The 27416-nt window shown below is 37.1% G+C and overlaps 1 protein-coding gene across 13 annotated transcripts in view; it reads right to left on the bottom strand.

The window, feature by feature from the left end:
- Camta (Calmodulin-binding transcription activator) overlaps positions 1-27416 on the bottom strand; it is an 816835-nt gene that overhangs the window by 153891 nt on the left and 635528 nt on the right. For all 13 annotated transcript variants that reach the window (XR_014441594.1, XM_083120430.1, XM_083120424.1 and 10 more), the window contains one exon: positions 23128-23263. Coding sequence is in view for 12 of the 13 variants with exons in the window: in XM_083120430.1 (XP_082976556.1) it covers positions 23128-23263 (136 nt within the window). In the remaining variant the exon portion in view is untranslated. The remainder of the gene's footprint in view (positions 1-23127; positions 23264-27416) is intronic.

The raw sequence follows: 27416 nt of genomic DNA, 5'->3' as shown, positions 1-27416 counted from the left end.
ATGGAGGAGTAAACTTCCCACTTTAGGGAGGAACTTCCTTTTGTCTGTCCGCGGGTTGTAAGTGCCTCCAGCTAAAAATTAGCTTTGGTGAAAGCACCGGAACATTATCTCCAGGAATGCAGGCAAAAGTTTGCCCGACTACATGGCAGAAAACCATAAATTGGCAAAATGTACTACACTTCCGCGTACGAAAATGACATTGATGAATTGTAATATGTGGATTAAAAAAAAAAAAAAAAAAAAAGTCGAGGGAAAATAATTTAATTCAACGATAATCAAAGTTTCAGGTTTTGTGAGACATAATCTCGTACTTTATCAGAATAATGACCAAAATCTAACTTGAATATAAGTTCCTTCTTAAGCATTTTCACTAAATTTTGAAAACAAATGAGAAAAGAAATTCAAATTAGATATTATAACATAATTTCAAAACCGATTCTTCTATATGGTATCGAATGTTGGGCTCTTCGTTAACATGTAATAAAACTAGAATAAATTGTTCACAAATGGGATTTTGCTGTTTTATGTGGAGTGACCTTACGAGACAAAAGTAGAAGTGAAGAAATCCTAAATAAATGGACGATGGAAACAATAGTTGAAGAAATTCAAAAATATAATGTTCTGAGGATGACAAATAGCAGTTTGTCTCGAAAAATATTAAATTACAGGCCAAAAGGAAAAATAAAGTTAGGAAGACCGTATCGCCGATGGAATGATACATTTTTGTGGTCACAGAACGGGCTTTGGTTACAGAGACTTTCAAGAGGAAGAAGAAGAATATTAAATTTTCATTGATTTGTTTTACGGCTCATTCCATGCCAAATCAACTGATAAAAATTATTTTTGAACCTTAATGATTCAGATTTTTTAGATTTTTTGTTTCTACATTGCACCTAGCAAGAGGACAAAAACTGCCAATGTTCAGATTTTTTCGGCTCTTAGTTTATGAGTTATTGACTCAAAAAAAGCAAAAATTCCAAAATTTGACGACATTTTGAAATCTTAAAACAGAGATAGATCAAAAAATATTTGACCTAGAGAGCTCAAATTGGGGTCATTCTCTTCTGCTTTTAATGAGCTTTAATTTGAAATACAACATGACTGCTATTTAAATTTTTAATTTTTTAATGAAGATCTCAAAAACACCATTATTTTTAAATATATGATTTGAAGACATCAATTGACTATTTGTGTGCAAAATTTCATAATGGGATTGCAAAGGGTTTCCTATGGAAGTTAATTTTTTGTGTTGTAATGTGTGCGAAATTTGGTTGACTTCTATGTTATAACCACAACTACTATATGCTGAGTGGTTGATGTTGAAGTCTTCATATTAGTCTATTTAATAATATTTGGAGTACAAATAACATGAAAATACCTAAAACTTATCACTTTTAATATCAGGTAAGCAAACTGAAAAAAGTACGAAGGGAAGTCGTTAAATAACAGGAAGTTTATTCTAAACTTCATGGAGATTTATGCACAACGAAAATGTGAGTTTCGGCACTCAAAAAGATTCCTTAGCAACACGCCATAAAGGTGTCGTGACAATCTAGCAGTATGCGCCTGCGCAGTAGCTCCACTGTTGACTTGCACCGTAGAAGAGCTACAAAGTGTTTATTCGTTTCTTGTGGTCAGATGGAGTAAAACCTTCTGAAATCTAGAGCTGAATGAAGCTTATACTGTGTGGCGTGTTCATTAGTTCGTCTATATAGATCTCCGCAAATCGAGATGTATTTGTGCACGTAGTGCCATCCGTTGAGGACTTTTGTTTATAATATAAAAATGTTTATGTTTCTAAGTCCAGGAGTTTGGGTTGGTCCCCTTAGGGTTTGAATTTTGGAAAATTTCTTCTTAGTGGGTACTTTCGTTATACGAGGAAAATACCCCTAAACTTTCAGTTTTCTAGGTCAAAATATAAACATGTTAAAAATCTTTTCCCACCTAGGGGTTGAATTTCGGAAAAATCCCTACTTAATGGATTTTTAAGAGAAAGACACTTCTAAATTTCCGGTTTCTAGTCTATGGGTTAGAGGTGTGAGTTCATGAGTCATTGAGTGTGATTATTACCGATAATTTAAAATTTAGGCATCCTGAAGCGCTAAGACACCTGAATTGAAAATATACAGAATAGTAACAAATTCCAACTTAACGAGACGGTTGCATCTGATTATAACTGCACTTACATCAAAGTCTTATGAAAGTTGATCAGAATAAAAAAGCAACAAAAGGAACACGTCTAAGAAATAAACTTTACTATTTTTTTTATTAAATATGACGCGATTCGCAGTCTTTTGAGCGAAACAAAATGCATAGTTTTAGAAGGGGTGTAGCAGAATTTTTTTGCAAGATTTGCATTTACATAATCTTCACTTCGCATTTGTATTCGGTTAACTTACAGCATGTTTCTTCAGGGGTCGATGCGTGCAGTAGATTTACAAGACGTTTTTCAGTTTTATTGCAAACGTTCCGTCCTTAATTTATAGCAATGCAAAATGGTAAGGCATAAAAACCTGCATGCTCTAGCCGTCCGATTGCATCCGTTACAAGCATTCTTTTATCTCTCTTGCCCTACTTTGTCCTGCATAATTTTGGGTTCATGTCATAAAGTGAGAAAGGACCTACCAACCTCCCTAAAGAAAAAGCAACAACTGAACAAATTAAATGCGTATTAAAAGAGTGCCCATGGTTCCACAAATTTCTCTCGTGCAGTCAGAAGACAATCGCCGTTGTTAGTGACTAAAAAAAGGCGCAGAAATTCGGACAACTTAAACCCTATCCTGAGAAATAACCTTGCATCGTGCATTGCCTCTTGACTTCTACCACACTGTGACAAAGAGTAATATAATTTATATGAATACTGTGGTGTGTTTTGAGCGTCATTTTCATCCTATAAATATTAAAAAAAGGAGCGTTTTCCACCGCTATAAAAACAACAGTGATTTTGTTTTTTGAAATTTAATTTTTAATTTTAAAAATTATGTAATTTTCTTTGCACCTTCTTCACACAAAAAGCTCCAGGACTTTACTTACAATTGTTTGTTTTATTTGTTGTTTTAAGTCAATTTTATGCACAGATATGCTAATCGGGACAGGACCTAGAGTTAAAAATGAGAACCGAACCTCTGTGCACTGTGGCTCCAAAGGCTATAGAACCCGGACGGCTACAGAACCCGGGACCACTTGATTACAAGGTGGCGACGTTACCGCTACGCCATCGAGAGGCCCGACTTTCCTTAGAAGTGAAGTCATTTCTCAACTGTTGTCTGCGCCGACCTCGATGGCAGAGTTGTTAGCTCGGTGCGCTACGACGTCAGGGGTCCCGGGTTCGAATTCAGGCCTGGGTATGGGTGCTTTTCATATCGTCACCCATCCTCATCAACGCGATAACCATAAGTAGCAGGAAAGCGAAGCAAATTGAACCAAATCGATCAATCAATCAAAAGTGTTCTACCTCTCTACAGTTCAGCAAATGATCCGCCAGTATTCATTTCTCCAAACAAATTTTATTACAAACGCGTGCGTCAAAAAGCTGAAGACTTCGTAATATTCTTTTATTTTTGGTACTACTATTATACATGTTACACGTGGAACGTATATTATTTTTCATTGTTGATCTAATTAACAGATTCTCTCTCTACAGAGGATTTTTCATACAAATAGAAATAAAAATGTTACTGCAATTCTGGACAAGCTTAAAGAAGCTTGGACCTAATCTTCCTCACAATTTTGACTAGACATCTTCAAGATTGAAAGTAAGAGAAGGACGATGTTTCTTTAAGTTTGTCCTGATCTATAAAGGTTTATTAATTTCATGCTTTGGTAAGTACGATGAGAGTGCGCGACGGAATAGATGCGAGGGTTTGGCTTCAATCCACAACAAATGCATTCGGGACGTCCAAAGCCAACCTCTCTTCCACTTAAACCCTGTCTCGGAAAACTGTGTAGCAAGGCCGCGCATAACGGTATGTGCTGCTGCCAACGGCTGGTAGCTGGTGCCTGGAACCACAGTCAGTATAATCCTCCCTGGGGCTCGTGTTCTGTCTGTACGGACTTTGGGATTATTCTTTCATTCATCTCGTTATTCACAATTCAACATCATCGTCACGGTTATCCAAAAATGGCAGAAACGACGTAAGAGAAACAAATGTAAATAAGAAAATTAATATTTCGATATCAGCAATTAGTTGATGCTTTCAGAAACTCGAGGATTGTTTTCTGCCTTGTGATTCCGGAGAAACGCTCGTGTATTCACTCCTTTAGTGTTTCCAACGAAAAATCGTTCCTTCACCGCGGCGCGACGTAAACCTCGCACGAGCGTTGAAAGCAGGTAGGAATAAATCTCCCCCCATACACATTCCGCTGACATATTCATCTGGCTGCAAGGAATATCAAAGTGTACGGAGATCTCCCTTACGAAAACAAACAAAAGGAGAAATCTGTTTACCTGAAACTGTTGAAGCAGGACGTCTTTTCTACGCACAAGCCCCGTTGCCACGGCAACCACCAGAGTTATTAATTATTAGATTTCTCAGGAGCTCTTTACCTTTCATCTCGGTGAGGAGCGCCGTTCCTCATCCGAAAGTACTCAAGGAAACACAGCTACTTTCCCTTCAATAGAATCTTAAGTCAATTATCCGGCTTCGAATGTATTTTCGGTTTGGAAACCCCTTCCACCACTGCAGCCACTTCGTTATGTCTTCGCCTCTTTCCTTTCCCCAAACCCCACTCGCTTTTTTAACACTCGCAAGTACCTTCTTTTATTTTCTTTTTCCCGTGCATCAATTTCTCTTCCATTTTCCGTTCCATTTTAAACCATCGTTTATCCTCAGTTATTAGAAGTGTGTTTTCGGAGCTATCTTCTTTTCACTCCCCTCTCCTCCCCATGCAGAGCCCCCCCCAATGAAATTCTCGTTATCACTTATTTCCTTAACCCGAGGCCTGCCCGAATTCTCTTCATTTTGTTGGTGGCATTTCGAGATGGGTGAGATTCCTTCGGCGACCACAGAGGTTGAGGAAAAATTTTTTTTTTTTCTTAGACCTTCAAAAGAACACTTATTGGCTTCAACCGAGGACAAAGACTTTCGTTAGTGTAACTTTTCTCAATCTTGAATCGTGACTCCTCAATTACTTCCTCGGGTTTCGGAGAATAATATCCGCATAGAAAATACCAGCACGAGCATTAGGGCCTACAGGTCTTTCCACATTAATGTATACAATTTCTATAAATGACGGATTGCTTGTACAGTTATACAGGGTGACCCCAAAAAAGTAACCAAAAGTATTGATTACTTACTATTTCGGCTAGATTTTTTTAACCACCCCGTACTAATTATTGCAGTTCGTAGGAACTTGTCGCGTTTTCTGGCTCTTTAAGCTAATCGTAACGTTGAAAATTAATGGGAATTCCATGAGTTTCTGTTTAAATCTAATATATGCACAGATAAGACTACTCGAGACTGGAACTACAGTTAGTTTAAAGTGCGATCCGAACCAATATGTGCCTCCACTGGGTTTCAAACCCGAGACCTTTTGACTACAAGGCGACTACGCCATAGAGGCGGCCTGATGAACATTCACAAATTAACACTCATGCCAAAGCCAGAACTCGAACCTGGAACCATCGGTGGCGAGATCATGAGTGCAGCACTCATCGCCCTCGACTTACCGTGGCAACCGAATTCATACTTTTGTTGTGTAAAATAAATTCGTGTCATGAATTTATCATTGAATAAAGTATATTTATCCCGTGTGCTATAATTAATTTGTAAAAAAAATGTGATGATATGTCTGATTAATTAATACATAATGATGATAATCTGAAAAATAATAAACATTTTAAAAGCTAAATCCCTAAGGTTTACCTTACCGTAATAAATTAGGTAATAAAATTAAATGCAAATACCCATTACGCTATAGCCAACTAGAGTTTACTCGAGTTGCTAGTATTCTCGCCTTTGATACGAGCTGTCTCAGGCCGGAGTGTAACCAGAAAGACAATTGGGGGGGGGGAGCCAGGGGTGTCCATCCTCCAAGACCAACGGCGTGTCCCACTCTATGATAATACGATGATTGTTATCTCGTTTATTATTATTGCTGTTATTATTATAATTGTTGTTATTATTATTACTATTGTTGTGTTATTCTTCGAATCGTAATTTCAGAATTCAATGTCTGTTGACACTTTTCAGAAGCAGTTTGAAATATTTCACAGAACTCTTCATTTCAAAATCCACGAAGTCTCTGAAGGAGTTCTGTAACGTCTCTTGGCTAAGAAAGAGCAGAGGCTCAATTGTGATGAGGGCTCTAAATACTTTGACAACTGTACAGTACATACAACTGAAAAACTTCTCTCAGATAAAGAGTACAATTAAGAAAGTTCCCTTTTCAACTACGGCTAGAAGCCCACTAGCTTGAGATGCATTACTCGGACAGGTCCACTAGCTTGAGATGCATTACTCGGACAGGTCCACTTAACTGACAAGGTTGAAGAAATTTAACAAAAACATGATGAAACATGTTTTTTTATAGAAATCGAGTTTCACACATTGATATAGTTTTTTATGTTTGGTACGTAATGCAAAGTATTTGATTTTAGTATTTCATTTAGTGGATGTTATTTTCAGAATCCACAAAACAATAAAGGATTTGGGGAGGGGGTCCGGTCCCCTGGATACGCCCTTGGTCTCAGGTTCGATCTCCGGCGCAGACTAAAAATGTCAATGTTGGCACAGCATTGTCATCAGGAGCAATAGTAGCGGATTACGCCCTCGATAGCCGAAAAACAGCAGCAACGTGACTCGATGCGCTGATCAAGTGTCACCCAATGAAAAGGCTATTGGCAAACTGTGGTCCTCAAAAGGCTGTTGCTTCATGAAGTTTAGTTATACATAACAATGTAGTGGGTACAACCAATAACGCACATCAGTATAAGGATATACGTGATGAACGAAGTATTTATAATATATACAATTGAAAAAGATAAGGGTTTGTACCGTTCTCTGTGCTATTGCTATAAAAAAATATGTATCACAATAAAAAACACTCAACTTGGGCGGACGGTATATCTCTTGGAGAAAATTCAGCTGTGATACAAAAATGCAGACCCGAAAACTTCGAGAAGGAAGTTGAAATCTATATTGAGATTACGTCTAAAGTTCTGTTACACGAACTACCTGACATGCAAATCTGCAAGGAGGGAACAATGTTTTCGTGCTGTGCGGTTCTCCCGAGCAACTTCACAAGCTGCGGGAACACATCGTGTTGCCTGACTTCGAACCGGCTGGCGTCAAAGGCCATCTCAAAACACTCGCGAAAGTGGAAGGGAACCTTGTGCTTTCATTATGTAGGAAGGTCTTGCTGAGGGAAGATTCCCGTTTCCGTAATCGACTTCCTGCATCTTATCCTTCGTCTCCACTATTATTTCATTCTTAAAGTTCAATGCCATTCTGAAAGCGGTTGGGTACACATATGACAATCATCAATAGGAAGGGTGTGGTACAATATTCAAGTGTTTGTTAGCACAGCATTGTTAAATGTTTTCCTTCTGTGACTCATTTGATTAGACACAAATATGTAATACGAAAACTGAAGAAAAAGTAACTTTATTGATGCTCACACTGCCTTTTAAATTTACTTTAATAAAGAAATATATCATAATTAAAAACAAACATGCCTGTAAAAGAACGAAAAGATATGTTCAGTGAAGAATTATTTCTTATTACATAACCTAGATAATGGAAGTGTGCATGGTTTTCGAAAACGTTTTACGTACGATTTTACGTAAACTACTTTAAATCATAACCGTGAAACAAGTAGTGTTGAATATCACGTACATGGAGCTGTTAAAAGCACGTTTGCACATTACAATCTGTTATTCTGATCATATGCGTAACTTGGTGGGGGCGAGGGACAGCACTTATTCCCCCCTCCCCCACAAACTTTTAGGTGTATGAACATTTATGTGTTAATGATACTTTTGTTAACTTCTTGGAACCTGAGGAGCAAAGTAACGAGTATTTTTTATGTGCTTGCAAATGTAACAGTTATTTATCGAAATAGTCCTGGCTGATAATTTTACGGGCTTGAAAACCTTTTGATTCTGCACTCCCCCCTTCCTCAAATCAAGCTTCAAGTTCGATTCTGCCACTCCAAAGTTAGGTTCCAAGTTACGCCTATGATGCTGATTCGATATCGACCAAGATCTTGTACTGCAAAATATTCTACGCGTATTTTACGAAATAACAATCTAAAGCTAGAGAATTTTAGCTTCAATGTCATGTGACAGTTTAATTTCCTATTTACAGCTTTAAAAACGAAAGAACTGCAGACAAGGAAGTCGTTGAAAAACCTTCCAACTTTTCTCCGGTAAAAATGAAAACAGTGATCGTCTGAATATAACTATAGGCTATATAAATAATTATTAAATATATCAACGCACCATTGTAAATTAAAGGGAGACATTCCCATTTCCAAACATTATTACGTGAATAAATAAAAACAATTGCAAACACACGATAGGTTTTTTGAACTGCGATCTGCAAAGGAAGAGAGACATGTTACGTGCCAAATCCTGATGGAAAATTTATAACAAAATTTTTCAATAACTAGAGAATAACCGAAGAACCTTGCTAAGTAAAATGAAACGCAGGAATATTACATCTCAGTCGGTAACGCGTCTGACTACCATGCTAAAGGTCCCGGGTTCGATCCCCGGCCGGTTCAAATCCGGGAACTTTTCTAACGGTGGAACCGGCCCCAGCGCCCACCCAGCGTGGAAAAACATGGGTACCTGGGGGGAAACCCTGGGGGGTAAAGGCGGTCAGGGGCATGATGCTGATCACATCACCCCCACTCACGACCGGATCAAGAAAGTGTGGGGCGTTACCCACACACCCCCTATACGCCTTCATGGCGTGGTGTTATGCACAGGGGAACACTTTACCTTTTTACCTTTTTCATTAATCATAGGAACTTGATGTATGTAAGAGCTTCATATTTGTAAATTATAATAGTCGTAGAAATTACAGCATGGGCTCTAGGATCATTCTCAAAGAAGGTTACAGTTTGAAAAATGTTCATTGCAGACATTTCATTGCAAATAAAAAAATGAAGTATTCATGTCCGTAAAATGTTACGTAATTTATTTCAATTTCTCCATTCAATGACACTCCTGTTTGTGAATTAAAACTTTGAAATATCAGTTATATGGTCTGTGACAAGTCTCAGTTTCACTCCTATTATACACTTACTTTATAAATACAATTCACCTTAGCCAATTAGGTAAGTCGATATTGCAGTTCAAATAAAAATATGTACATAATGTTATTATTTTAAACATTTACCACTGGTATCTAGAGAACAGAAAGCTCTTTGTTTAAATGGGCCAGGCATATTATTGTGTGTCGAAATCGATAATTCAGGTATGTCTCGGTAACAACACTTTCACAGTAAAATAGTGTGTTATAGGCGGGATTTTCACTGACCTAGTAGTGGCAACCCTTTAAATCCGCCCCAACCTATAGGGCTGATGTTTGCCGTAGTTCCCATTATCTTCAAAATTTGGCTCCAATTTCAATCTGTTTGGCATTCAACCGGAAAGCCATACATATGGTTCATTTGCGAGAACTGGAGGAACAATTTCACGGGTCACAATATGGAACGCAACCGCTCGCTTGTTTGGATTTCCTTCATGCATCTGCTCGGTGAATATCGCCACGCAAGCCGTTACCTAACAGCGCTCTATTGTAATTTGATCGCTCTCGGCTGTTGGCGCGGCGTCGTGTGCGAGATGGGTTTTCTTTCAGTTATGAAAGCCCGGGCAGCATAACATTCCTCGAATTCTTCAGAATTCTATTCGTGTCACTGTTGCTCTCTCTTCGCGAGCACTCGATCCACCAGACCCAATTCTAAAGTAAAATTCCAAAATTAAATCCAGTTTCACTTAAGCGAAGAATAAGTGGGGCGAGGGTAATACGATACAAGAAATGGAATAAAAGAAGGCGCAGTGCGTTGGGATTATATAAAATCCTCCTATATCTTTTATTTCCCGGGCAAAATTTGACAACTCAAATTGCGTGATGTTCAACGCAATCGGTGTGATACTGATCCGCTTTGTAGGAGTCAGACTGAAATTTCTGAATTCAGAAATATTACAATTAATACTTGTTCAAGTAGAAACATTTGCATTATTAAACTTTAAACCACAGTGCGTTCGTTTTGGCTCTTGGCCGAGATAGCGCGTGAACAACTTTGAGCAACTCCCATAACACAGGTTAGTAGTACTCGATATGGAATAAAAATTAAATTGTCTACATTTAAGATATGTGCATAAATAAGCGAAACGTTATGGGACGAAAATGCCGGCATCTGCGCCATGTCACGTCATGTCACGCGCTAGCTCGGCCCAGAGCCAAAAGGAACGCACTGTATAAGATTATGGGTAACTGAAATCAATGCATAATTGCACCACACACCGGACTACAGAAAATGTGATCATAATTAATTCAATCTATTATTATTATTATTATTATTATTATTAATTTTCATGAACACATTTATATTAACACAAATTTAAGTTAATATTAAGTAAGTTAAGTACATATTTTTATAAAATTAGTATAGAAGTCGACTGATGGTGAGAGAATGCTTATATGCATCGCTTATTCATGCTCTCCCCTTTCTCATTATTACGTTCCCCGATCAAGTTTTCTGTAATTTTATGCTAATATTACTAACTTCTAAATTGCCAGAGTTCAACGTAAAATTACGCTTGAATTTGTGCAGTGTGATATCAAGTGAAATAAAGCAGCATTTCTCTTATTCTTTCTCCTTTTTAACCATTTAAATTACTGGCTTTTTTATTATTGTGATTCTCGTTTGAGGTTTCACAGTATGGTATTCCCAGGGCTATTTTCATACAATGTGTCTTTCTTCTCTATCTTCTTTAAGCACGCACTCCGTCTGACACACGTCTCCTACCCAAAAAATAGAGAGAGGAAAAAAAGAAAAGAAGACCTTTTCATCGTGTGGAAGGAATGAGAAAAAGGGGAGGGAAAAGGTCGGAAAAGAAGAATACTCATCATTCATATAAGAAAAAGCACTTCAGCAGACAATACGCAAAGTGTCGGTTTATCGCAAAGTTGTTTCCTCAACCGCTTTGCTCTCAATAAGTATCTTTGTGCAGGATCAGCAACTTGGCAGGAACTTCGTATTTAAGGAGGAGAGAGGGAAGAAGGCATGCACGGGAGATTCGACTCTTATGTTGTGGGAGGGTTTTTTCCCCTCCCGTCCCCCTTTTCTCTCGCAGTGTTTCGCTTCCCATGAGGTCGGGAAAGAGAGCACAAATTCTCTACAGATCTCGTCGCCATGGCAACTGGAAAGAAACTTTTCTAAAAGACCATAAAGGAAACGTCATTTGGCTTTCTGCGCTTGATAACAATACCGCGTTATCGTCCGTCTTCTTCGTGCATTCCTTATGTAAAATTCTCGAGTGTATCAATGAGAAGAATATGGAATTTACATAGAAAAGAACATCCTTCCACGTTTTCATTCAACCACCCAAATGCGCAGCTGAATAAGATTACCGGTAACAATATGCAGAGAGAGAGAGACGAAAGCTGGCAATGGCAAAACGACATGAATAATTAAAATCTTCAACTAGTCAGCTTGTTCTATGGATTTAGTAAATCAGCATTCAAAACTCGCATCATATTTATTATGTGCAAGCAAGTGTGACTCTCAGTAATGATCTCTCAAGCAAAAATAAACGACATTTTGCACACCTCAAATCACTATACACAATCAAGATATGAACCAATTTATTGAAATTACATGTATATATTTGAAGATGCACATATACATAATCAAGGAACATTAAGTTTCATCTTCGCCGTTGCAAAATACATTACGTAACATGTCTATCAGGCATGGAAAGTAAAAATGTCCATTTTCTTGATTTTTCTTACTTTGAGACGATTTTCTGTTGCTCTCAGCGACGATGTTGATAAATTTAGGGTGTTGGGGGAAAAACACATAATTCACAAACTGAGAATTGCTGTTGCTTACTTTTATGTCTCACTGAATCAATTAAAAAATATATTATAAGTATGCGTTTATATTAAAGCTGTGCTGATCAAATCACGCCTGTAATGTTTGCTAATAAAGGAATAAAAATAAGAAATTGCCTGCTCGTACATTTTTTGACTTAAGTGCTTTTCCCGGAACAGCCTAAAAATGATGGTTGCATGAAATAGATTTCTCACAACGGAACATTCACGCTCAGGCCACGATTCGAATCAGAAACTTGCCGACATCCGTTGGTGTAGTGATTACCACAGCGCGCTACGAACCAAGGGGTTCCGGGTTAGAATCCCGGCCTGGGCATGGGTGTTGTTAGTGAGTGCCCCTTCGTTAATTTCATCATATTATCACTCATCCTCGTCTTCGGGATTAGACAAAAGTGGCAGAAGAAACGAAGTGAAAAAAACAACAAATTAATTGAATCAGAAACCGTAGGTGGTGAGTTCGTGAGTCGACGATACAATTGTCTCGCCCTAAAATGAAATCAAATACCCGCTGTGTCGGGACTCGATGCACTGAGCACGCGTCACGCAATGTAAAACAACTTGGCAGGTCTAGGAAGGTATCCGTGAGTGTATGTTGAAAGAGAAACGAAAAAAAAAACAACAAAAGAGAATAAAACAACGGAATATTCAACGAAAATGGTTTATTGTACGACAATGTATTCACACCTGTGGAATTGTCGTGTACAATTCTTCTTCTTCTTCTACCACGGGTTAAGTGGTAGAGCAGCCACAGGCTGAACTTCGCCCATGAATAAAAAATAAAGAATTTCTAATTAACTTTGAGTTTGTCTGACATTAATAATACACACGTAGGCCCAGTAGACACGATAAAGATAGTGCGTATGAATCCAATAAATGTCCGCTTTTGACCCACATTCGTAGATTGAAGTGATGACGAAATATCACACTGGCAAAAGTCAATAAGTAATTATCTTTTATACAATCAAATTGAACGGCAAAGTCTCTTGTGCCTTTATTATTTTTTTAAAAAAAATACTCAAGTTCTCTCATTTGTACACAATGTAACCCCATTTGCAACGGGCCAGAATCAATTGAAAAACAGTTACATTGTGACGTTCTTTGTCACCGGAAATTATGGCCTTTGGTTTCCACGAACTCTGGCGATGCAAGAGGCTGCTGTAAGCTCCCCTTTTCAGTACCCGTTCAAGCTAGAAATTTGGTAAATTGAAAGTGCTACGAAATACCATCATAAAGTATTATTCGTATTATCAATTTGGAACTTCCAGAAGGTTACTCCGGTCAACAACGGAAAGCTTTCGATACAGAAGGGTTACTCGGAAACTATTACAGATGACAACATAAGACATTGTGCGCTATGGAGTCAACAGTCGATATATCTTTAAATATCCTTTGACATCTTGGAATTAATTATATCTAGACGAATTTATTTTGGTGTATCCAAGGACATATTCATTACCTTTATTCAACAGAAACAGACTGTTCTTCACTGACCTATGCATTTAGAATTTGACTGAATAATCAAAGTAATCGATATGAGCTGAAACTACTACAGATATACCAATAACATTTAGTGGACTGAAAGTAGTAACAAGTTCTTGTAAAATGGGGTATTTAATATGTCGATCCTGTCTGGCTGATTGGTAATGAGAGTTCGAACAACTCGCAGTGGCTGTCGGCACTAACGTGACTTTCAGAAATCCAGAAAGCAGCGGCGATGGGACTCGACGTGCTCGCTGACCATACGTCACCAATGAAAAGCAGCTCGGCAGGCCTTTGTGCTCAGAGGGTTGTTGTGCCATGCAATTTTTTTTTATTCTATATCTCACAATCAGGTAAAATTATAAATAACCTATTTTGAGAACTGATATAACGAGTGCACTACATATACAATTTCGTGGATTATATAAATTTAAGGTTGGTGCCGAAACGGCCATCTAAAAAACGAGACGAGAACGAGGTCAGACCGTTCGAGATTTTGATTATATTGAAAAATTTACATAAACCAGATTTATTTTACTGTGCGACTTTTTCAGACATTTACAACTAGAGACGAGTACGGGACGTGAATTTTCCGCCTAGTAATCAGGAGGACACGGGTTCAATATTCGGTGGAGTTGTTCGAATTCCACTTTTTCAGATCCAGTCCCGATTAGCCTATCTATGTATAAAGTGACCATGAAACAGTCCGGAATTTAAAAATCGAGACGAGACCGAGACACTGCCAAGTCTCGTCTCATCTCGATACCATCCCTAAGAATTATGATCATTAGTTGAATAATTAAATATACAGATGTCTCTATATATGCAACTGATCCATATCCACTTAACAATTTCAATGTCAAATGCGAAAAAATGAATGATGCTAACAATGTTGCTAACAAAACGGAACTGAAAGGAATATTTTTTTCTACAAAAAAAGAAAATGTCATTTTAAAATCCGGCTTTGATTATATTTTCTTGAAGTATCTTTTGAGGAGCATATGGACTATTCTCAAGAGACTTCATTCCAAGAATATCTGTCTGTAGCAGGAAAAATAAGCAACTGACACAAATATACGTGTGACTGACAACTCGTCAAAAGCAGCTGTGAAAGTAGTGGAGTCCAATACTTAAAATAAGCAAACTTCACCTTTCATATTGATCAATATTTTGCTGCTTCCGCCTCTTAACGCAAACATCTACACATCGTGATGATATTCCAGATGTTCTACGAAAGATTCACAGAGATAATTGATAACCACTGTGGAAGAATATGATTATGTTATTAACGCATAATAATATCCTATACATGTATGAGCATACAGTAACGATATTTCGCACTTGTAAAATTATTCTGTATATATATATATATCCCACTTGTTTATGGATCATTTATACAACACTGTACATATTTACATGTAGAACTAAGTAACGTCGCATAATATGCAATCATGCCTTACACGTAGATTCATAAGCACTAATGCATGATAACTAGTAGATCAATATGCAGATGGCTGAGAGTCTGTGTAGACCTTCGTAGTGTGGTTAACTGATCCTCGTTGAAAAGCGACTTCAGCCCGCTCTACGCTAACTTCTACACTCCATAAGACTGGAGAAGATTCTTTTAGAAACATGAAAAGGCTAGTTTGTGGTAGGGTCCGAACCACGGAGAGTTCCGATTGGCTGTGAGACCCAACTAGCAGCAACTTTTGGGAAAGCCTCGAGGGTCCTTCAAATATGAACGAGAACTTACCTCCCACGGTGGTTAGTTTAACATGGATGAAAAGACAAGTGTTGTGCCGTGTTAGGACGTGTTCGAACTTGTTATCGGTACTATTGGGATAGTCCTACGTTGCACCAATCAGTTAAAATCCGGACGAGAGAGAGAGAATGCATAATCATAATATTTTAAACGGAAGGAAAATAGTTCCATCAACAGTTACAACTAAAACTTTCTACTAATCGGAGCCGAGGTATCCAGTGGGTAGGGTGTTTGACTGCCAGCAGGATATACGATTCGATCCTTGGGGTAGATGAATGAATGAATGAGTTTGTGTTTTGAGTCGACTTTATGCCCAGTAAGGATAATCGGGACTGGACCTGCAGTTTAAAGTGGGATTCGAACCACTATGTGCCTCCACCTGGAATCGAAACCGGGACACCTTGATTACAAGGCTATGACGCTACCACTGCGCCACAGGGAAGGCACTGGGTAGGTGAATTTAAGTGGAACATTTTCCCACAATTCCACTGCAAAAAGCAGCTCTGTGGTTCACTAAGCCTCCTCAAAAGCTACGTGGGGGCAATTCTTTGGGGAAGAGGTAAAGACTATCGAAGCTTGGTGCTGTTCACAACACCTCCACTATGGCCCAGAAGGAGAATGTGTGTAGCCATAGTTTTATGGCACCTTCAAGACATAGGGATATCAAATTAACCGAAGGGTACGTAACTTCTCCATTCCACGATACAGGAAGAGGAAGATGAAACAGCTCAGTCGAGATGCAGGAGCCGCTAAAATTTCACGGGAGACTTACGTGACAGAGCCTCTATTACTTCATTAACTTACAATTATCCCCTGGAAGGAGAGCTCCTTCGTTACACGAAATATAATTACTTGGCACATGATTAGGAATAACGACATTCTACTATTTCCCTCTCATCGTCGTTCCATAGAGGAACTAAGTAAGAAATGTGGGAATAATGATATTTTAGTCCACACTTAATAAGGTTATTATTGAAAATAACATTAATATTTTTCTCTCTTGTTTACTGATGTAATTGAAGCTCAAGTAAGCTAACTAGATATTTCTTCGACAAGCATGAAACAGGACATGATTCATATATGCACTAGAGATACAGGTGCACACACGGTGATATCCTATTCCACCTATTCTGCACTTGAAGTGTTCATTATATATATATTTTTCATTTTGTATATTTACTCTATGATACTACACCATTACAAAAAAAAAAAAAAAATGGGTGTATAATGGGTGTTCTGGGTATGAGATATTGGTGTGGAGGTTTTCAGGAGTCACAAACATGACCATTCACAGTTTTTTTCCGTTCTATACTACATGGTTCAAATGTAAATCTCCAAATATTGTATGTAACAAGCAATCATGGAAGGTTTTTAAATATAAAAATACAATAATAATAATAATAATAATAATAAAATCGATATTAGAATTTATGGTGGTCAGGTACGTATGTGTCAGTGGTCAGGTTTGTGACCTGAGACATGTATGTGACACTGTTATTATGCAGATTTTAATGACTAGAATAGTGTATTTTATTTTCTATTTGACAGTGGCAGGGACAATAGTGATAGCAGGTATTAGTGATAAGGTAGGTGAGCCAAAGGTGGTCCACTTCACGAAAATCATATTAGTATTTCACAAAGTTAAAAAAAATTGTACTACATCAATGTACCCAGTCCCCCTCTGGTGCACTATGCAGAAAATGAAATGAATAAATATGTTTTCTTGAGCACGAGCAACATTTTCTACGAAACTATAAGCAGTGGGCCACCTTTGGTAGTACCCAAATACAGAACAGATGTAACGTTTTTGTAATTATTTTTTTTTTAAAGTTACAAGCAATTTTAAAAAAAAATATATTAATATGGTACATGTTGTTAATTAGTTATAAGTTATTTCTTAAAATTTCATAAATTTATCTCTCATTGGAGATTTGTAATTTGACCTAGAAGCTTAACTATGGTCACCTTTGGGTCACCTACCTTACTGTTTTTTTATATATATATATTTTTATATATAGCGTCAGGACATTGTATATAGGTACTCTTCCCGGAATGAATGATGAGATGACTACGAGAACGTGTTCGAAATACTACTTTACAGTGCACATGCTTTTCCCAAAGCAGTAAGTATTGGGTATTTAAAATGTTCTCCTTAAAGATACACTTAATGACCAATAGACAAGAATTCAAACTGCGGCCTTCCAATCTGACATACAAAACAGCAATACTGTTGATTTTGTCATGAATTATTCACATGCATGACAATCTGAAATACAATCAGCGCTTTGGAGTAGACAGTGTGAGACCTAAATCACTGTTGCTTTTTTTTTAAGACAAGCAAAAGACACATTGCAATCTTATTGTTAGTCACACAAAATATAACAGAAGCAGTTCATATCTGCCTTCATTTTGAAACTCATTGAAGTTCTAAGGTTTCAAGTTAATAAAACAAAACTGATAATCTGGAGTGCCAACGATTTTCGGGTTCTGAATGAAAGTATTCAGCAACTTCCCGTTGCAAAAGAGTTGTTGATGGTATTTGTGACAGTGTAAGTCTCAAGTGTACGAAGGAGTCACGACACAACCAGCTGCAGTAACTGCAAAAGTAGTTCCAAATGTGGATATAATTTCAGTGATGCAAAAAGGTAATGGATCAAGTCCAAATTGAGTGGAATCTCAGTAAAGAAGCTCCAGGAATTTAGAAGGATCCTGTTCCAGGGATCATGTTGGTCCATTTAACAGGGAAGTCATTGAACACCCCAAACACAAGAGATTTGTTACTGTGAGGATAAAGAGTCATGCTGTGAACGTCAAAGTAGTGCACACGGTATTGAATCTTCAGTCATCATCTGCTACCAAATGCACTTCAAATATTTCACCTGGCGCTTTACTGCTGTAAAAAGATTTAGAAAGGAAATGTACAAACCATGTGCTGCACAAGTGTCCGCAGTGCAAAAATCTGATATTAGTGTAGTTTTAGTTAAGAAACAGTCTGAACATTACTTCATAGATATCAAGAAAACGACGTAGACACCATACAACTGAATGATATAATTCAAAGATTGACTAATTATCGAATTATCGTGGAATTATGATACTTCCATTATCAGTATAGTAAAATTAAGTTTGCCAGGTAATCAAAATCCATGTATTCAAATACAATGTCACAAACCTGATCGCCTGTTACATACATGACCAGCACAATTTTCCTACATTAAAAAAACTATAAATATAAATCTGTTAATTCGACTAAGTGATATTTATTTGTTGGTCGTTTAGTACAAGTAGTTTGCAAAAAAAATCATTATGCATGTTGTTTTGTATAATTCACAGAATTTTGAAGAATAAGAAATGTATGCGAAATGTAACTTCTATTTCTTGTCACATACATGATCATAACAAAAAAGCAATTTAAACAGTCAAACATTAAATGTAATTTACTTCCTCATATTATTTACTGTTAATAATATTCTAATTTTATGCGATAAAATATGATTCATCTCAATACCTCATTTGTGAGCCAGAATACCATTACTTGTGTCGGTATGTGAAGGTATGTTTGTCACATACGTGACTGTGGAATGAGCGACACAGGAAGTCAGGCATAGATTTTGATTTGATTTTTGTTATTTAGCGTTGCTTTTCTGCCACCTTTGACTAATCGCTAAGATAAGGATGAGTGATGATATGACGAAATTGATTAAGGGAAACCCACAAAGAACACCATTTCGCTACGGAGGTCGGCGGCAGACAGAGGGAAGAGAGAGAGAGAGAGGGGGGGGGGCAGAATACGAGGCAACTGTGTTAAGAATGGGGTAATAATATTCTCTCGCATTGGAGATATTGTTATTATTTTAAGTAAGTTTGTAAAAAGAAATAAGAATTTAACATTGAATTGTACTATGACATTTCACCATCCTCACGGATTTAGAAATATACTACTTCTATTTTTGTTATTTTACGTCGCTTTTCTAGGGATAGGTCAATTACGACGACAAGGATTAATTACATATATGTGAAGAAATATCCATGAGTTTTCCACTCGAACGTATAGTGGCAAAAGGAACGGTGCAGAACCGTGTGTCCTGTGCATCGTACTGGCGCGTGTAGTGGAGGAGTAGAGTGGAGCAAGAGTTGAAAGGATGGAGGGGAAGATGTGCTATGGCTTTTGGCCGAAGGTTCTTTTCTTTATGGTCGCTCTATAGAAGCCCTGCGCAGCGATTACAACATTTCCAGTGAGGTTGGTGGAAATATACTAAAACAAGCAACTTGATTTATAATCAACTAAGATAAAGTACCTGGCTTGTAAATCGCAGTGGTTTAGGTAGATAGGTATCTGACTACGGGATATCTTTGTCGATTCCTTTCTAGCCTTGGCAATATTTCTCATGCTTACCTTGTTTCGTCGATTCTAAAGCCTAGCAAATTTCTAGCTGTTGTAGAACGAAGTACAAGCAGCCGGAGTTTAATACTGTGATCGAGAATGTGTAGCGTCTTTTATGCACATACCCTATATTTGATTGAATTCACAAGGTTCATTACCCAGGAAAGGAAGAAGTAATCAGGCCCGGGGGGTCATTAAACTTCGCTAAATATTATTCCAGCATTTGCCTGAATAAAACAAACAAAAACAGCAACACTTTATTAAAACATAAAAACAAACCGTGGCACGATGGGCAGCTACGGGATTCAGACCTGCGACCTTCTAAATACAAAATGCCGACCCCCTAGCGGAGTGGTTAGCACATCGCACTACGACGTCAGGGGTCCCGGGTTCGAATTCCGATCTGGGCATGGATATTTGTGAGTGTTCATTCATCAATTTCATCATAACATCACCCATTCCCATCTTCGCAAATTAGCCAAAAGTGACACAAAAGCGAAATAAATTAAAGCAAATAAAAGAATATAAGAATCTGTTACCTTCACCGTATACCTTCGATGAACCTTCATGGTACGTGGTTGCATTTAAAGGACTACTTGAAATTATTTTCATCGTGAATAGCAGTCGGAATAGCTGCCAGGAATTTACAGGGTACTGTGTGAATCTCGTATAACAGAAAAAAAAAGTTTAGAATCCTTGGTTTCTCTTATCAATAACAAATAACAGCACGACCCCTTATTAATTTTCGCAACGAAGTTAGATTGGAGTTCATACCAACAAATTACCAATCAGATCGTGTAGCCTGTTCGCCACGGAAAGCGATAAAAATCCTCTAAAGTATGAAAACCGCACCTATTGGTATTCTCTAAATTAAAGAGGCTATTGATTTCCAACACGGCGAAGGGAATATACGAATCCAAGAGCAGAAGCCGCTAACAATAACTCATTTATTTTCTCCTCTCTCCCTAATGCGGTTAACATATAGCCTCTGAACACTTTTCCCTCGTTACTTACAAATGCAGAAGTTAATACCACTAATTACTGATCTTCCGGTTGCCTTGAACATCTGTGGGTTATAAAAGAGCAGATCTCGTCAACAAATTTTCAAGGAGATGCCTTCAAGAGGAGCACGAAGCATTTTACAAACATTACATGCAGGGTTTCATTTGAACGTTTCCTTCTGTAGAGTCATGCTTTTTAAGCAACATTCTTTTATTTTAATAGCATTGCTAAAGGTTTGCTTAAGTTTATATCCTATAGTTATTACAAAATAAATGGAAACCAATAAATGACAATAAATTCACACTTGAAGCGTGCTTATTATGTGTATTTCTTCACAAATATGTTTAAGAAAAATAAAACCTCACAAGCAATTCATCAACGCTGATATATTTTACATTATTTCATGCAAATATTTAATTGGATTATTTAAATTTTTTGACCATTTTATATCTCTACGTCCAGATGGAAACTCTCTTACGAGACTTGAAAAATATTACAAAGGTTAATGGGCGATATGTTATGTCATAACCGTATCCAGAACTTTATGTTGGAGTGGAAATGATTGTGTACAGTTAGAATTCAATATTATCATTATTACTGTTCATATGATGCGGTGAATTTATAGTCATAACATTGTGGCTTTCAAACTATCGTTACAACGTGAAAATTATTACTTTAAATATATTTTAATTGCGATAGTTCAAACAAATATTAATACCACATGTAATGATAAACATTTAGAATATTTTAAATAGTGATAGCTATGTGCAGTTTACCATGGTCGACTAAATATAAACAACTTTAACTTCTGAACTAATTGTGTCGAAGATTTACACACTACAGCGCGTACGATCGAGAATTTATTAAGAAAAAATATCCACTTAAAGAACCAGGAGGAAGCCACGATGAAAAGCGAAAATGTGCGCAGAAAAATTTTCTGTATTATACAACACCCTTATAGATATTACGAAGAAAAGTATCTGGTGTGACATGTACGTTACCAGAATCTTGTAGCAGATTGAAAATGAAGAGGCACATGGCCTTAGTTTATTTACATGCCTATCGTATTATAATGAGACATCGCATATGCCATATAATATGAACCACTTTCAGGAGGACTCACCCACCAAACTTCCACGTTGAATACAACCCTGAACTGTACAAATTACCCACAAATCGTAGCTATTTATGCTTGTACAGTAGAAAAATCGTAATTGTGTCCGTTGGGTTAACTCTGGAAGATCCATATGCACTGTGCCAATACTATATGAAATCCATTTTTAAATGCATTTCTTCATTTATCATTGGGACATAACCATACTTCATGCAAATTCACTAGCTACGAAACTGTTTTAAAAACATATTAAATCCCTATGTTCGTTGATGCCATTGTAGAAGCTTTCGAATGGCGAGAAACAAATCTCTGACTGTACCTAGTTATAGGGGTTCAGATACTAAGGTTTGAGGAATTATTAATAACACGAACATCACTATTCGTATGTTCTAGTTTCATTGACTGTGAGAACTGAATGATACTGCTCCGAGAAGCACTAACTAGAACTAGTTAGTTATTTTGCTACCAGATTCTCAGTTTTAACTAAAAATAGATTATATTCGTGTGACAATTGGAAAAGTAAGGATATTTACCCTATATAACAGCTGAACCAACTAAAATGTCCAATAAATCAGTGATATAATATTTCAACTTAACGGATTAGTGCCAGAAATAGATGGGCATAAATTGACAAATATGCCGCATTCTGTTTTGTGGTCCAAAACATAAAACAAATATTCACCGATCGTATTAAGATTCAAATCTCTCAAGCTGAATTTTAATAATACTATGCTAATTTGAATAGTGTTCAATTCAATGATATTTATGATTTGATAGTATTACAACACACTTCCTTAATCAAGAATACTCAGAATGGCTGTGTTGCACGAAAGTTTACGTTTATATGTTAAAAAGCTCATTAAGAATGTCGGAATTTGAGTTAAAATTATTATTTTTTGATTGTGAAAAATGATAATTAAATATAATCATCTAAACTCCACGATTACATTAAGCATGTAATGTATCATCTACTTCTTAAGCTACGGAGAATTTACAGAACTAACCAATTTCAGAAAATCCCAACAGCTTTAACCACAACGTAATATTTTGTTTCAAATATATGAAAGGATATTAAGAACATGTTGGAAGTAAACATTTAACGCGAGATGGAGAGAATTCTTTTCAGAAATGTATTTTCAGAACCACGCCAATGAGACTCTTCATAACCGAAGCATAAAATAATTATCACCGAGGAAGCTATCTAATTGGGTTGCTAAATGTTAGAAATGTGTCACTGCATCTCTAAGTGCACATCAAAGTGCAATTTGCAAACATGCATTATAAACGCTAACTTTAGTATAACCGGAGACGCACTTACCTCTGTTCCCTGAACTTTCAACTTCATGTGATCCTCCCGCGTGGTCTTTCCGTCTTTCCTCTTCTTCCAGCAGTAGCCGTCCCGACGGTAGCGCACTTTCTTTCTACTGTACAACAACATGGAACCGCTTTTAGGCCTGGGAAGAAAAATAAGCCACATCAAGAATGAATGAAATTTGCTTAATAACAAATGAAATAGCTTAATTGTAGGAGACTTTCAAAAGAAACGAACACAAATAAATGTATACATATTTCTGATACCTCGAACTGAAACTATTCTTTAAAGAAAACATTCATTTGTACAAAACTGGCAAAATGCAAAGAATACATCCATAATATTTAAAGCATTTAAAGCTTTAAAGTAATTACACTTAAATCTGTAAAAGTGGTTCATTTATGCACTTAAATAATATATATATATATATATATATATATATATATATATATATATATATATATATATATATATATACCGTGCGTCCATTTCGATCTGCAGCCGAGAGATCGGGAGAAGCGTGGCGGGCGGCACTGACGGAGATGCCGACATTTGCGGCCTGAAATGCCCGCTTATTTTTATGGACATATGCAGACATTTATATAAATATTGCAAAACGAGCACTAACCTGTCTTATAAGAGTATGGTTTTAATTTTAGTAGCTTAGTGACTGTATGTGTCGATGGTTTTGACACGCCCACCTCTCGTGAAACACGGCGTACAGGTTTGTTTGGAGAACGTTCTAACGCTGCACCAATATCATCGAGTTTTGCTTCGGTTAGAATCCGTCGTTTTTGCTTAGGTGTTTTAAAATTTAACGATACAGTTTCTCGTAATTTAAGGACAAGATGTCTAACCGTATCTCTGTGTGGAGTTGAAACGCATGGGAATTTCTGTACAACTTACCTACACACGTCTCGACACGAGTTTGTTTTCACGTAGGTATGTGTCATACATAAAAAAATCTTTGTTCTAACGTGAATCTTGCGGCTGGCATTCCAATCGTCTCACTGACACGTCACACATACACACTACAATAACACAAACAAGTAACTGCAAGTAACCAAGAATAACACTCTTGCGCACAGTACGAAATTAACACGCTCTTGGTTTACATTGCTCGCCACTATATTTACAACTCTGTCTTCATCTAGTCGCGAAGGAACAAAAAACTCGAGCTCGGATATTTCGGATTGCAAGGAAGCTCACGAAAACCATTCACTTTTATCGGTTTCGTCTGCAGTGTAATCCTGATACAGTGTTGCACATTCGAAACCTCCAAACGATTCCCATGGCCACAAAACTCTTTCAAGGATATAAACTTAAACAGGACGTTACTGGTCAAAACTATGATTAAAATGCTTTATTATCTGTGGCTCTTAACATCGTTTCTATAGCGTATTTATTTGTGTATATAAGAGCAGAACTTGGATGAATTACAGAAGAACTTTTGCGTGTTATAACACAGGTTAGTGATCGTTTTGCAATATTTATATAAATGTCTGCATATGCCTATAAAAATAAGCGGGCATTACAGGCCGCAAATGTCGGCATCTCCGTCAGCGCCGCCCGCCACGGTTCTCCCGATCTCTCGGCTGCAGATCGAAATGAACGCACGGTATATAGTCCATTTCAAATCAGGTAGGCATGCCATAAATGTGCCCGTTGATCTTGATTTGGAAATTTGATTTTCGAAAAAATATATATGTAATACAATGTTACGGTATGCATTACAATCTGACATATTTTCCCCTGCAAGTTGTGTAAAGATATAAGAAATATGCATATCTTCGAAGTCATACTTTGAATCTTTGTTATTCAGCGACGTTTCTCTCCCCTTTTGACTAATCGCGGCGATGTGAATGAGTGATGACTGGATTAAATTCATGAAGGAACACACGCAAATGGCATCCATGCCCAAATCGGGAATCAAACTCGGAAACTTAGGTTGCAAGATTGAAAGTCGACCACTTAACCACGCTTCACCACTGAGCCGACATGTTCCAATTAAGACTGTATGCTAATGTAGGTATATAAGGAGTATATAGTATGCTCCAACTAGTGGATAAAAATAGTCTTCAATCCGAGATCAGTGTCCGATACCTCTGAACAGTGTTTTGTGGAAGATGGATCTTCGTTTTCAGATGGATGCATAATTTTGATGAAGCTCACATCGGGAAAAAATCTCATCTTAGAATTCTTCTTCTTCGTCTTGCAGGTCTGGATAACCAAAGACCGTTCTGCGACTACAAAAATTGATCATTCCATCGGTGATATGGTCTTTCTAAATTTATTTTTTCTTTGGCCTTTCGAGGCACATGTTCACATGCATATATATTGCCATTCTCAGAACATGTTGATTCCACTGTAACTTACATTTTTTAATATCTTCCACTATTGCTTCGACCTTCCGTTTATTTCAAATTTGTTCACTTCTAATTTTATCTCATAAGATTACTCTACTTAAAGATCGCAAAAATCTTATTAGTGAACAATTTACTCTAGTTGTATCATGTTGATCAAGAACTCAACATTCGCTACCATATAGAAGAACCGGTTTTGAAATTATGTTATGGTATCTAATTTGAATTTCTTTTGTAATTTGTTTTACAAAATATATATTTTCAAAATTCCATTAACCCATTATATTTTATTAATTTATTTTAACATCTTCTTGCTGTTCGAACTATGAAGTACGGCGTCCCAAATATACAAAATCTGGTACCTGTTCAATTATTTTATCGTTTAGCTATCACTAATTTCACTCTAGGAAGTTTTTGACCATTTATTGTCATTGACTTTGTTTTATCCCTTGAAAGTTTCTTAGAATTGCGACACACAAAAAATATTTTACTTCATTTATTCATCATAATGTGTGTCGATAAATAGTTTATTGATAATATTTGTTGGTTTTGAGCATTCGTGGATGGATATTTTGCTACTTGTTACAACCACTATCAGATTGGTCAGTGCAAATCTATCCAAATATGTGAAAATTCATAATAAAGAAACAAAGAAATATGCCCACTTTGACTGAACAATTCTTATGTATAATGAAGGAAGATTTCCTATAATTTTGAAAAAAAATGAAGATTTTTTTTTAGATATTGCCATTTCAAAAAGGGTGGAAGACGTATATTTTTAGTTTGGGCCATTAATATTTCAATCAAGTTATTGTTGAGGGTAATAATTGCATTTTTCACGGAAAAACACATAGACCGATCTAACGCATACTACAATTCTAGGTACCTTCAATGCCAACAGATATTATTGTTACTCTACAAAAAACTGAAAATTGGAAGAAAAATAAAATTTCAGTTTCAATATTTCAAGTATTCTAAACTATTCCTTAAATTGATTTCTTATTTTTAAGATTAAGTAGTTATTTGCTGTTCTTTGATACTGTAATAGACTGGAAGAGTCTATAACTTATCATTTCTGCGTGGCGAAACTTGGAAGATAAGCATGTTTTCACATGACTTAAAAATGTACACTTCTTTGTAGAACTGTAACTTTTTTTTATCACAAGCTAAAGCCTATGTCTGAATACTCTATAACATATATATATTTTTCAGAGTAATCTGTGGTAGCCAAGGGTCACCTCTTACCTGATTTGAGATGAAATAACCCTCCATGTATGTATGTATGCATGCATGGTGTGTGTGTGTGTGTGTGTGTAAGCGACACAGTGGAAAATGTTAAAGGTCGTAAGCTAGTATGACACTATTGTTACCAACCTTTACGCAACCGCCTTGTTCAAAATAACTTTAAAGTTAGCTCTTGCACTGCCCAAAATATGACGTTATCTTGTATTAACAAAAGTTAGTTTGCTAGTTATACTAGAGATGATCGAAAAAAGAGAATACGAAGCCTGCAAATTCCTGTTGGTATTTATTAGACGAATACAGACGGACTCACGTGAAAGGACACTTCATAAGCTACACTACTTCTCAACATACTCCCTCCCCGGTTCAGGCATTTATCTCAGCACTACACGACGTTCATGATGCCTGTCTCATTGAACTTGGGGTTCTGTTGTCGGAACCCAACCCTTGCTTCGTGCTTGACAACATCATCCGAGTGAAACCAGCGACCTCCGAGATGCTTCTTCCAAGGAGCGAAGATATGGATAATCGCTCGGAGCAAGCTACGGGAAGTATGCTGGATGATGGAGCACATGCCACCCAAAATCTGCCAGGCCAGGACGTAAGGGTTGGACTCCGACAACAGGACCCCGAGTTCTATGAGACAGGCATCATGAACCTCGTGAAGCTGCCTCCTCGGTTCAAGCATTT

Source organism: Lepisma saccharinum, chromosome 4 (genome assembly GCF_977018435.1).
Source record: "Lepisma saccharinum chromosome 4, izLepSacc3.1, whole genome shotgun sequence".
Classification (NCBI taxonomy): Eukaryota; Metazoa; Arthropoda; class Insecta; order Zygentoma; family Lepismatidae; genus Lepisma; species Lepisma saccharinum.
The sequence above is the reverse complement of the archived record's forward strand: the minus strand, read 5'-3'. Positions and strand labels throughout refer to the sequence as shown.